The 13,700-nt window shown below is 40.6% G+C and overlaps 1 protein-coding gene across 5 annotated transcripts in view; it reads left to right on the forward strand.

Annotated features, from left to right (window-relative positions):
- MRTFB (myocardin related transcription factor B) overlaps positions 1 to 13,700 on the forward strand; it is a 91,990-nt gene that overhangs the window by 67,860 nt on the left and 10,430 nt on the right. For all 5 annotated transcript variants that reach the window (XM_053365914.1, XM_053365916.1, XM_053365915.1 and 2 more), the window contains 6 exons: positions 282 to 443; positions 2,704 to 2,882; positions 6,414 to 6,557; positions 9,215 to 9,462; positions 11,077 to 11,230; positions 12,563 to 13,588. In XM_053365914.1, coding sequence (XP_053221889.1) covers positions 282 to 443; positions 2,704 to 2,882; positions 6,414 to 6,557; positions 9,215 to 9,462; positions 11,077 to 11,230; positions 12,563 to 13,588 — 1,913 coding nt within the window. The remainder of the gene's footprint in view (positions 1 to 281; positions 444 to 2,703; positions 2,883 to 6,413; positions 6,558 to 9,214; positions 9,463 to 11,076; positions 11,231 to 12,562; positions 13,589 to 13,700) is intronic.

Genomic DNA, 13,700 nt, shown 5'->3' on the forward strand with positions numbered 1-13,700 from the left:
TCTTAATAAAGAATATTTATCTGCTTGTTTCAGAAATATATACTTTGATTTCTGCTTCAAACACAAATGTAGCTGCAAAGATTGTACAGTGCCAGAAATGCATAGCTTGTGGTGAACTGTGATAGCCATTTAAAATGGTCAGCAAATGCTCTCTAGAAATGCATGAATAATGTGATCTAGATGTTGAAAATATCATTGTAAAATTAAAATCAAAACCAATGTTCATAAAAAGGAGTTGGAAATTGTCTAGTTCTTTTTAAAATGTGTCCCCTTTCTTCCAGAGACCTTTGCGGAACCCTCTCTACAAGCAACTCAGATGAAACTGAAAAGAGCACGATTGGCAGATGATCTGAATGAAAAGATTGCTCAGAGGCCTGGTCCTATGGAACTTGTAGAAAAAAACATCCTTCCTGTAGACTCCAGTGTCAAAGAAGCAATTATAGGCAAGTAGGGAAGCTGTGACATCATAATCATCATCATTTATTATTTATACCCCGCCCACCTGGCTGGGTTTCCCCAGCCACTCTGGGCAGCTCCCAACCAAATATTAAAAACACAGTACAGTATTAAACATTAAAAACTTCCCTAAACAGGGCTGCCTTCAGATGTCTTTTAAAAGTAAGATAGTTGCTTTTTTCCTCGACATCTGATGGGAGGATGTTCCACAGGGCAGGCGCCACTACCGAGAAGGCCCTCTGTCTGGTTCCCTGTAACCTCACTTCTCGCAGTGAGGGAACCGCCAGAAGGCCCTCGGCGGTGGACATGGTCTATTGATGCAGAAAAGAATGAGAGGTGAAAACCTGAGCCTTAAAGGACCTTCCAAGTTATGAGGTTTTGAAAATATACATTTAAAAAGGTGCATTTGTCTTTTGTTTTAGAAGAGCCAGATGGTTTCCCTCAAAATGCATTTTTAATCATAATTTATTTATTTTAAATAATAATAATCAATTAAAAATAAAAATGTGTGCCCCACCCCCATTCCATTCTATTCTAACTATCCAACCTCTCAAAATTTTAACACCTCTTGCGATGGTTTGACCCTTTCCATTTTAACAGTATAAATTCTACAAATACCTCCCTCAAAATCATTTCTCCTGCATATTTCCCATCTTAGCACATGTTAATTTATCATTAATCGCTATGGCTATCATAATTTATTTCTGTGAGTATAAATACCTGTGTTATGACTCACATATTTATTTATATGTTTGTTCTGCTGGTGGTGTGGTTGTCATCAACGGAAATGCAAAGCATCTTATTTTTTTTGCAAAGGCGACGATTAATTGATAAAGATTTGTCTTTCAGTGTCATCTGCTTCCTTTGTGGGGGATTTTTTGTTCGCTTTTCTTTCTCTGTGTCCCTTACAGTTGGAGGTGCTGTATATCTGACACTCATTGGATAGTACCTATGATGTCATTAGTGAGGTCACTAGTGGCACAACTCCTTTCCATGATATCCAAGCCATTTTGTGTCCTTTAAAATTTTGAGAAGCATTTCTTACACCACCTCATTTTTAAAAAATACTAAATACTCTGCACTCCTCTCCAGATCTGAAACACATGTTTCCCTTATACTTTCCCCCCAAAAGCAAAACACATAGATGTAGTTATGTCTCACAGCAATGCTACCATTTGCCCCTTGTTCATTTTGTGGAACAGGATACTGACACCAGGCCAGGGATTGTTCTATTTTAAAACTAATGGGGAAAATAGCAGTATATTAAAGGAATCCTAAGAGCATATTTAAATGTCTGTTTTGTGGAACTGTGGACCTGCAGTCAGTGCACATTTGAGCCCCAAATTCCACATACATATGTCATTCAGATTATGTCACACTCACACTTGCACTTGAAAGAAAATGAGCTTGCTTTTTCAAGGTACACATGACATTCTCCACTACCCTGATTTTTGAATCTTTCTTCAATATGCTAATAAGTAAGCCAGTTACTGCCTTCAAGAGTACTGCTTTGTCCTCATCCTCAGCTACAGGAGAGGTTCTCCCCCACCCCGCTTTTCCTAGAACACATTCATTTAATCAGGTTAGTCTTTCTTATTACCCTCTCAGTTTTGTTCCGCTTAATATTTAACTTACGGCATAAAGCATGTTTTGTTTTATGGAATAGTTGCACAGAATGTGCAGTGTAAATCAAATTTCTCAGTAGTAATTAGGAAAAAAATAGGAAAAAATGCAGCCAAACTAGACACAACAGGGCCATTGTTCCTGGCCTGCCCTGTTCTCTCATATAAAGGAGGAGACGGAGGACATGGAAGAGGGGAGCCAAATGCCCCCATACCTTGCTTCTACACAGTTTGTTGCTCCAGGCACTTTCTTTATTTTCTTGACCTCAATACTGAGTCAGAAATGAAGAAGATTACCTGGAGAATACAGATTATCCTCATTAAAACATGGAACCAAGGAAAGTTTAGCACCTCTCTGCCATGCACTCTTGTACTATTAAAATCTCCACCCGTTTTATGTGGAACTGGAGTAGACATATGATGAAAACAAGTGTCCAACGCTACTTTGTTTAGTTTGGCCCAAACTCACACAAAGAAGACCTTCATACAAGAAGGTCTGTTACTTGTGAAATGTCCATAGGTCTTCACAGAATGAGTGCTGGATACATGTCAAAAATAACAAGTATATTGTTTCTTCATTATCATGGCATTAAAAGGTGATTTCTCACCCCCCCTTTCATTTTAGCGGTTGGTCAGGAGAACTATCCTCAAGGATTGGATGAATCCTTTGATGAAGACAGCAGTGATGCTTTATCTCCAGATCAGCCTGCTAGTCAGGAATCCCAGGGCTCGGCAGCATCCCCTGGTGAGCCCAAAACAAGAGAGGCACCATCTCCAGTCTTGCCAACCCCCGCTACTAATCAGGTAAAGTGTCTTTATTCCATTCCATAACCTTAGTTATTGTCATATTTTGCTGTTAACCAAGCATTCTTAAGATATTCTTTCTCTATTTGATAAATGTCTGTTGTGTTTTATGAAAACCCTGAAGTTTTGGTGGGTAGAAAATGGTCATTACTTCAAGCAAGTCTGTCCATTTTTGTTAGATGCATATGCTCAGCAGGTAGGTATCAAACTCTGCTCTGAAAAGCGGTAGAAAGTCTTCCCTGTCGTTCTTCAATATGAGCTCCAACATGCATAATAGTCAGGGATTTCTGTGCCAAGAAAACCCCCGGAATCCGTATATTTTCCATAAAACTTAAATATAGTGGCTTCCTTTGCATACTTTCTTTTTCCTCCCAAACTTAATGGCAATGAAGGGATTGCAGTGGGGAGTGTTAACTCTCTCCTCTTCAGCCGTGATCAACCCCTTGAAATCTCCCCCTGCTGCAAATTGGCTTGGAAGAAGCCTTCTGTTGGCTTTAATAAAAGACTCCACACACACACACACACACACACACACACACACACACACCCAGCTTGGTTATTGTATGTGGTGGTGGTAGGATCTTTTTGGAGAGTGTAGCTGGGGAGCTCAAAAAGGTTGACCCTGTGATATCTTGATGTCTATAGATGAAAGTGCTGGACCTTTTTGATTCATCTAGAATAAATACACACAGCACTGTGGCCAGGAAATCTGTTAAATAAGTATCTGTTAACTATCCACACATCACGGCCGTAGCATATTTATTTTTAGATGCAGTGTCTTTAAAATGTGACGTGGAAGATCATTTTGACTGGAAATGAATTCTCTTCTCCTTTTTACAGTTGTACTTGGGCTGAAAAATCTCCCTTATTATTATTATTATTATTATTACTCAGATTTGCTGGAAATATCTGTCTGTGGTGTCATAGCTGTTTCTTCTCTCTTCATGGTCTAGATATTTAACATTTCTTCATATGTGCAATCAAATAGTTAGCCAAGAACATAAATTTCTTTTCGTTACTGTTAGTACAAAAATAAATTAGATTCTTTTCCTTTTAAAAACTAAAAGCAGGATGAAGAAGTGATTGCACAACACAAGGTGTTCCTTGCTATCGTGCTCTTCCCAACTAGTTTTGAAGTAACATTTAAGAACACTTTTATTCATTTAGTTCCATTGAGAAACACTTGTAATTTAAAGTATTTCAGTGCTGGAAATTGTAGGTTTTTCTTGCAGAGGTTTTCTCTTGTGGTTAACGATTTTTGTGTAAAATTGCTAAATCCAATCTTTACCATGCTCCCTTGAGACCAGACCAGATATTACACAATAGATTCATGTAACTATGTATGAATAATTGGATTTTAATTACAAGCAATTGCAGATGGATGGCAGTTTAAATGGAGGAATTTTACAGACAGGGGCTGCTTAGTTCTCTTCTACCCATTGGGGAAAAGATAGGGATATAGCAGCTTGGGGCAGGGGTTGACTTTGAGCAGCAAAATAGCTTATAGGGGGAGGCACTGGGAAACTCTTGCACACATCTCCGTTATAGTGTCCAGTTTATCTTTACACGAGATATGAAGAATTTCATATCCTTTATCATTTGTATATGATTTAAGCAGTGTAATTACTTTTAAATATTGGAGCAAAGCAGCCTTGATCTAAATTTTCCCCTTACTGCTTTCTCCACATTTCTCTCTCTCTGTCTCTCTCTCTCTCTCTCTCTCTCTCTCTCTCTCTCTCTCTCTCACACACACACACACACACACACACACACGAAATGCCCAGTGCTGCCCAGGAATTTGAAGACATTAAAATATATTGTAATTTTTAAATGGATAGTGTAATTTGTGGGTTTGGGGGTTGTGTACACACACATACACACACACACACCAACTCAGGACTCCAACCTGACCTGGGGAAGAAGCTGAACTGGCACTGAATAATGATAATAAAATGTTGTGGAGCTATTATTTAATTATGGTTAGTTTGGCCCACCATCTTGATTCAAAATGGTGCCTGGCATCCAAACATAGATGAAGACTGGTGATGATATTTCCAGAGGCATCCACATTTGTGCAGGTTGATGCCATCCTGCCAAATTGGGCAGCAAAACCTTCAAAGCTATCCAGATTGGCACAGGTTAGAACTGTCACACCAAAATTTGTGAAGACCTGCCAAATGGTATGATGAAATTTTCAGAGGTGTCAAAAGTAGTGGACCCAACATGCCAAAAAAGAGCAAAATCATGCCAGAGTGATGCTTGGATGTGCTATCTTGATTCAGAATGCTGTCCGGCATCCAAAGTTGTTGTTGTTATTTTTTTAACAAACTTGTCCTTCTCCCAGAGAAAAAACAAGCAAACATGGTTCCAAAATAGAGAGGACAATGATTCCCATTTTAAGTAATCCAAATCTTTATTATGTAACCAAAGGCCATCAGGACCAGGGCAAGAGCACAGTGGCTGTAGTCTTCACTCTGCGAACACATGTTTTCTCCTTTGCACTAAGTCATGGTTTGGCTTAGCAAATCAGATCTGTATATCCTTGCCTCTCTAACAGGAATTTTGTTCAGAATGCCTGCCAGCCAGCCAGCCAGCCAGCCAGCCATTGCCTCCTCCAGCAGGCCATTCCATCCCCTTCCACCTCTCTTCTCCTTTTTCCATGTTTTCCCTTTTTTCAACTGATACTATGTCTGTGACTAATGAGCTTGCACAATCCTTATAGGGCTGTGTTTCTTTGGGTGGGGGGGCGGTCAACTCCATCATCATGATCATCATCAAAATCATTATTTGTAGTTCTGCAAATAATGTTCTAGGGGTTTCCCCAAGCATTCTGATTCCTCCCTTTTTTCAATGATTTCGTTTTGACTCCACTTCTATTGACAGTCACTGCCTGAATGCACAAGGAGAAGAAATGACAAATTGTCATTAATAACGTTCCAAATATTTGTTAAATGCACTTTTGTAGGCTTAATTTTTTTGTTTAATTTTGCCAAATTAAAATGTAATTCATGCAGCCAGTATGCTTGCAGCTGGTGAGTGCTGGGAACATTGTTTTCAGCAGTCGTAGTGCTTTGACTTAGAGAAAACTTGGCAGCAGTGGGATAGATTGGAGGAACCAGACCCTGAGTGTGGAGGGAAACCCTGGCCACACTCAACAAAATGTTCTCAACCTTTAGCGTGAATTTACTCTCTCTGACATGCTATTTCCAGTGACTTTTTCTGACAAATTTGGATACTTTCAGTAGCAAAGGAAAGACACAAACCTTTTGGGGGGGATGTTTAATTCTACAGGCCCCTTAAAAAAATATTTTACTGATTTTTCAAAATTCTACTGGCGACTCTTGAGACATAAATGTATCTAGAGTAAGACTTTCCTTTGGTTGCTCTTCTTGAGAAATTTTGGAGAATTTTGTGGCTCTAGTTCTTTTGGGGAATATGTGTGATGTAAATTCTTTTAGAAAAGCCAATGCCAATGTTGAAAAAATGTTTGGGCAGTAGTTACTCATTTTGTTTTGTTTTCTTTATTAGCAGTATCCCACATTAACACCATCACTACCTGAATTTCTGAAGCCGCCTGTCACTGATCAGCACACTACACGCTCTGCAGCTGCTGCTTCTCTTACCCCAAATACCGTGTTGGCAACAAAACTCAGCAGTGGGCCAACACTAATAAAGGTATGAGAAAACAGTCATGCTTGATTTGTTTGGTTTATTTACTCTACTAACAAAGAAAAATCTCACAACAGGAGAGGTGAGAAATATTGCCAGATTCCTGTACTAGTATTATGGATCTTGCAAGACAGACATTTGAAAAATGAAACAGCATAAGTAAAGATAACTTTGTATAAGTACAGGTGCCACTGAAGCCATCACAGAAGAGCACAAATCAAGGTCAAGTTGTTATTTGGCTGATATGTTAATTTTAAGCATCACATTTTTGCCAGAATCCAGTTCTATACGTTAAAGTAGAAGGTACTTCTGAAGGAAAATAAGTGATGTAAAAATGTATGCAATTTCCAACATTCACTGAACAGTTATTTGTAGTTGGACTTATGGTGGTGGGTTTTTTTGCAAGTGTTGTGTTCCCGACACTGCATTTTCTGAGATGATGTGGGAGAAAGTAGGATGTTGGCAAGGGATGTTCATCCTTCCTTGAAACACACACACACCTACGCACAAAGCCTTGCATTTCAGTGTCAATACAGATTTAGTTTTGCTATCTCCAAGGTTTATTATTATGCCAGCTGGATTAGTGGCCTTCAGAGGATTGCAGGCAAGGACAACCCTCTGCCAGTTTCTATAAAATTGTTTTATAAGGCATTTCCCTCAGTCAAATAGACCCAGTGGTGATGTCACCTGTAAGCTAACCCAGCTTTTCCTGCAGTGGTTAGATTTTAAAGATCAAGTATCACCTAAAGCTGTGTAATGCAACAGATCTCTGCCTTGTGAGGCAACTGTCCCTAAGAAGGGACAGGTAATTATTGGAGAGTAGGATAGTCGGATATGCCAATATTTGTGGCCGAACAAATACTAGCCAATGCTGCCTCTGCATCACATTTCCACCAACACTTACTGCTCACCCCTAGCATTTAGGAAGCCACAGACTGGAACAATCTAAGTTTGCTAGACTTTGGAGAGTTTGCTTAGCAAAATAGTTAACAGCATGGGTTTTAAGCGAACTGAACCTGCAAAGGGTATCTGGAAGATGCTACCAATATACACTGGCAGTTATTGAGGACAAGTCAGAACTTTGCATGGTTGTGAGCAGATGGAACTTGGTGCAGGGAATGTGTTGCATGTGTAATGGGAGTCCCCATTTTCTCCACTCCAAGTGCTAGTTCCGAAATGCAGCTGGCAGATACGGAAGTTCAAATGTGTATGGGAGCCTCTGTGGACATATGAAACATGTGGACATATGGTTTCAAATGTGGAAGACTTGGGGAGGGGACTTTTGGATATGGTTAGCATAAATAGGAGACTAGTGTTTTTGATTAGTGAATCTGTGCTATAGTTGTTTTTTAATTCTTGATTGAAGCCAAGTCAGTTTGTTGCAGTGGTTGTGAAGAATTTCCTTAATAAAGTTCCTGTAACTATAATACTGGACTGTGATCTGCCGTTTTTGTTTATAAACATGGCCTGCAGCCCAACAAAAAAAAAAAGTTGACTGTTACATTTGCTTTCTGTTCTCATTCATTCATGATTATTTGTTCCAAAGCTACAAATTATTACAGACTAGGAGGACAGTCTGCACATTCAAATTGCTAATTGACACATTTGAAGCATCCTTCAGAGGTTCATGAAAACCAGCCAAGGTGATGCGAACGTGTCTAATTTTCTTTTAAAGCCAGCCACGTTCATGGCCATCACCATTTGAGAGAGGGAAACCTATTTTCTCCAAATCATGCATAATATACATCTCTATCCTAATGACCCCTTACTCACCTTTTCTTTCAACTAAGAAGTCCCAGATATTGTAACCTTTCCTCATAGGGAAGTTTCTCCACCCTCATTTTCACTGCCCTTTCTGAACTTTTTCTAGCTTTACTCTCGTACAGTAGATGCAGTATCTGTCATTGGTATCTAAATAGAAACAATGCAACAAGAGAATCACAGCAAATAATGCAAGAAGAGAAGCACAACATGCACAATGACTGTTATGAACCCCTAAATCCCTTTGCCTATCCTTCTGCCTATCTATTGTGCTAAGGATGGAGAACCTGTCAACCTCTGGATTCTGTTGATCTCCCACCAGCCCTAGCTAGCACAGCTAATAGCTGGAAATGATGGGAGTTACAGTTCTGCAACCTCCAAAAGGGGACAAGCTCCCCACCCCTGCTCTGTACAGTTCTCTGAATTAGACAACCTTTAATGTTCTGGTATATTCGATCCCACTGGAAAGCAGTGGGGCTTGTATTCAGTGCTGAATTTAAACAGTGCCAACTGTAAATTCCATTGCAAAGGAACCTTTGGGAGTGCACGCTAAGCCGACTTGCATTCAGTGTTGTTTAAATTCAACACTGAATGGACAAGCCAACATCCTAGTGTTCACTGCTAAAATCGCTCCTGCTCCACCCCTCATTTTTGTTTGGAGAGAAACAAATCACAAGCACTGGTTTTCATATAAACCTAAGCAAGTGCTCTTGGCTTCTTTGGATACAAAGAGCCATAAGCAAAAGGGAAATCACTATGTGTACTTATGCAGAATGACATCTTTGGGTTTAGCTGCACTGTTCTTACATGGCATTCTATTGCATGGTGTAAAATATCCCTTCCATGAGCAGAAGGGAACCTTTGGCTCCAACTCATTGTTTATGTTGTCTATCTATGAATAGCAACCCCACCCCAAGAACCCAAGTGACAAACCTCGGAGCAAGAAAAGCAAAGAGCCAAAGCCCAGAGTGAAGAAACTGAAGTACCATCAGTACATTCCACCTGATCAGAAGGGTGAGAAGAATGAGCCACAGATGGACTCCAACTATGCTCGCTTGCTGCAAGAACAACAGCTTTTTTTGCAACTGCAGATCCTGAGCCAACAGCAGCAGCACTACAACTACCAGACGATTCTTCCTGCACCACTCAAGTATGTGAAGCTTTGTCAGTTTTCCCCCCTGTGTGGGAGAGGGGATGGTATTTAATAGGGAGACATAGCAACTGCTATGCTTGCTTTGGTGTTTTGGGGCTTGCAGTCAGTTTTGGGGAGAGAGTAGGTTTCTGAACTACAGAAGAATTCTGTTGGAAACAAGGGAATTGAGGAACACAGGACTTGTCTTACTTCTATTTCTTCTGAAGGTTTTTGAAGCAAAGGAAACCTAGTTTGATAGGCAGGGGTTGCCATCCTCTTAAAAAAACCCACACACACATACACACCAAACTTGTTTTGTCTGGTTAAAGAGAGAGAGAGAACATAAAGCCCAATCATATGATCTGCTATGCTAGGCAAAAATGGATGCATCAACAACCCCCAACCATAGAACATTGCAGCAATTGAGTCCAGGACAACAGTACTATTTAAAGCCTTGCACATCAGATGTATATAGGATAGCAAAGGCAGAGTGGACACATAATGGTATAAAGCAAAGTTCTGGTCACATAGGAACAGCTCCTTGACCTTCACCCCAAATGAGGTGCCAAATCCCGTTATCCAAACAGACTAAGGACTAAACTAGATGGAGCATTAATTGTGTGTTTACAATAATGTGTGCTTTCTGCAATGTATGTAGCAGCCTTCAGACTATGGGGACGGGGGAGATTACTCTTTCTTTCTCTCTCTCTGCTACAGTGCAGATAAAATTGCCTGTTGAAAGCTGCTGTCTGTGTTATGGCCAAAAGGAGCTTCCACGGAAATGCATATTGAACCTGTGAAGAGGCAGTGGTGTTGTTGTTGTTGTTCCCATGACAGGGGTAGAGGAGTTAAAATTCTTTTCCCCATCTCCCACAGCGCTGAGGCTGTTCAGTCTTTCCCATTGTTATTGTGAGAAAAAACTATGTCTGCTAATTGCATGGGCGCAATTAACATCAAATTTTGTTTAGCCCAGATGATGCTTCCGAAGTGTAGGCTATGCCTGTTAATCTGGAGCTAGCACTGTTGCAGGCAACAGGCCTTTGCAGACACCCATAGAAATGGGGCTTCCAGCCCTTACCATCAGAGACAAAGGGCTGTCTGTCTCTTATGCACATAGCATTTCATATTAAACATGTATTGTATAAGTATGTATTAAATGCCACTGCAGGCATTCTCAAGGATATCTATTTTAGTGTCAAAAGATAGGCTTCCTGCTTCTCTGATATATTTACTGAAGTTATTATCCTGATAGATTCCCCTTTTCTGGGAAGATCAAGGCCAATTTTCATGTACCACCCACTCCACGAAATGTGAATTGTCTGGATTCACATTTCAGCTGAGCCAATGAGGAAGCAGTACAAAGTGCTTTACAAATTCTTACTTTATTTCAATACAAATTCCCTCCAGCATTTTTAAACAAAGGCCCTATTGTTATGCTAACAGAATAAAATATATTTTAAAGTAACAAATGGTTTGGTCATTTTGCATTTCTAGTGGTATACTCTGACTTGTGCAGCATATATAAGATACTTCATAGTTAAGTGGAAAATCACTTCACATTCAAGGCAATGCATATTACAATGAGGTCATAGAGAAAATGGTTGAAAGCTTTAATTCCTTTTTTTCTTAAAGGCCAGTGAGTGACAAACAGAGCAACACCGGGAATGTACCACTGAATACTTTGAGCAATAGCACATCTTCTGCAGCAGCCAGCACTCCGAGACAGAACAATAATATTTCCAACAGAAAACCTGGGCCCCTGCCTCCTAGCTTGGATGATTTAAAGGTAAAAAAAAAGTGTCATGTGACCATTTCAGAAGTGATTTTTGTTTGCTTCTTATGATAGCAGTGCTTTCATGGGACCCCAAATGTTCCCAAATCATACCCTTCTCCCTTTACTCACCTTGTGCATTGCTACTAGGCTTGGATTGCAGAGACCTGGGTTCAGTTCACTGTTTTGTCATGAAGCTCACATGCTGACATTGGGCCAGTCCCCACCTCTCACCCTAACCTACCTCTCTGGGTGGTTGTGGAGATAAGTGTGTAGGAATGGGAGTAGGAAGGATAGCATCTGTGGCTAAACTAGGCTCCTTGGAAGAAAAACAGGATAAAAAATGTCGTAAATTATAATTCAGGTGCTTGCCTATTAATAATTCTTCATGCATGCAAAGTTGACTGCACCTGACAACAGCTTATATTAAAAATAATAATAAAGGTTACTTTGTAAGGTGCCATCGGGCTTGCCCATTAAGTGCAATGTTGCTTTCAGTTGGGCACACATAGGGAAGGGAATGTACATGGAGGTAGGTGATCAAGCACCACAGTGGACATGAAAACTTTGTGCTTCCAGGAACTTCACTTTCACATTGTTGCTCCTTGTTTAATATTTTTCCACTCTTTGTCCAGCTCCTACTACTTCTTTACATTGTTCTTTTCATTGGTTTCCCCTCACTTCTCACCTTCGCTTCAACGTTTCGTGTCTCCCTGATCTCTCTCCTCTATATCTATATTCTCTTCTATCTCTAAATGCTCCTTCAGTTCATGCTCCACCTCAGAACATGTACTGTGCAGGTACTAGTCTTCTATGTCAACCTAAGATTAATCTCACTGTTCCTACCAGTGCCTTTTCCATTCCAGCTCCATATCACTGGAAAGCCCTTCTACCTTATACATTTCTCTCTTGAGGAAGGGCTGTAGCTTTGTATGCAAGAGGCCCTAGGCACAGTCTCTGGCATCTCCAGGTAGGGCTGGGAGAGACTCCCTGCCTGAAATCCTGTAGAGGTGCTGCCAGTCAATGTAGGCGATACTGAGCTAGATGGACCAATGGTCTCATTCATTATAAAGCAGCTTACTACTGTATGTTCTTCTTGATCTGTTTTTTCATTCAAGCACCTCTTAAGACACATGTGTTCAATTTGGCTTTTCCCAAGTCACCCTTTCCCCCTTTTACTTTTCTTTCTTCCCTAATTTATCTTGTCTTTAGTAATTTTAGGCACCCTATAAGTCATAATATCTCCTGTGTGCAGAAAAAAAGCAATCTGTCAGAGTTATCCTGATACCAGTTGGCTTCTTTTTCACAAATGCTTCTTTTTTCCTTTAAAAACAAAACAAAACTCAGGTAGCTGAACTGAAAATGGAGCTCAAGATAAGAGGATTGCCAGTGTCTGGAACTAAAATGGATCTTATTGAGCGTTTGAAACCCTATCAGGATCTTAACAATAATTCTATCAATGCTAGTCATACAGCGGCAGTTACTCCTTCCACTAATTGTACCAGCCAGCCTGGAGAAATAACTGCCGTATTCCCTGTTGCTACATTAAACAAGCCAATAGCTAGCTCAGTTTCCAGCTTTTCTTCAGAAACAACATCTGGTGGAACTGGCGGCAAATCAACACCTATGGAATGCATCAACTCCCCTTTGCCCATTTCCCCGTCTCCTTCAGAGCCGTCCAGTCTCAGCACGGATGACACTAACATGGCAGATACTTTGACGGAAATCATGACCGTGATGTCTCCATTACAGTTCCCAAATGCATCACCTCCTCTTCGAGCTACCACAAATGAGGACAGTCACGGCAGTGGAAGCATGTTCGGCATGGAGCTTGATGCAGCAGAAAAGGACCGTAAGCTTCAAGAAAAAGAGAAGCAGATTGAAGAGCTCAAAAGAAAACTGGAGCAAGAGCAGAAACTTGTGGAAGTGCTGAAAATGCAACTTGAAGTTGAGAAGCGGGTTCAGCAGCAGCAACCCCAAGCCTCAGCTAATATGACACTGACTTTGAATCAGAAGCATATCGGTCATGATGTCAAAGAGGAAGGCACTTTAGCAGATTGCTCTGATGCAAAACAACCTGTATCTGAAGCCAACCATTCTTTAGGACAGCCAGCATCAGTGGATGTCCAGAACCTAGTTGCCAAAAAGGCTATTGTTATCAAACAGGAGGTACCTTTGGCCAAAGCTGAACCACAAAATGTCATATCTCAGTTTTATGTAAGTTCGCAGAGACAGCCACAAACTGCTGTTGTTGCCCAGCCTCAAGCTCTACTTACTGCACAAGGAACAGCACAGCTGCTACTGCCACTCTCTCTCCAGGGTCCAAATTCTGCCACTTCAATGCAACTACCTGTGGGCAGTATCCAGGTACAGGTATGAAAGGTTCCTCCATTTTGAGTTATTTGTCATTGTCACTTATAATCTGATAGCCATGGGGAATTTTCTTCATGTGACTTCAGTGACTATTTTATCTATTGTGGTTTGT

Source organism: Podarcis raffonei, chromosome 14 (assembly GCF_027172205.1).
Source record: "Podarcis raffonei isolate rPodRaf1 chromosome 14, rPodRaf1.pri, whole genome shotgun sequence".
Lineage (NCBI taxonomy): Eukaryota > Metazoa > Chordata > Lepidosauria > Squamata > Lacertidae > Podarcis > Podarcis raffonei.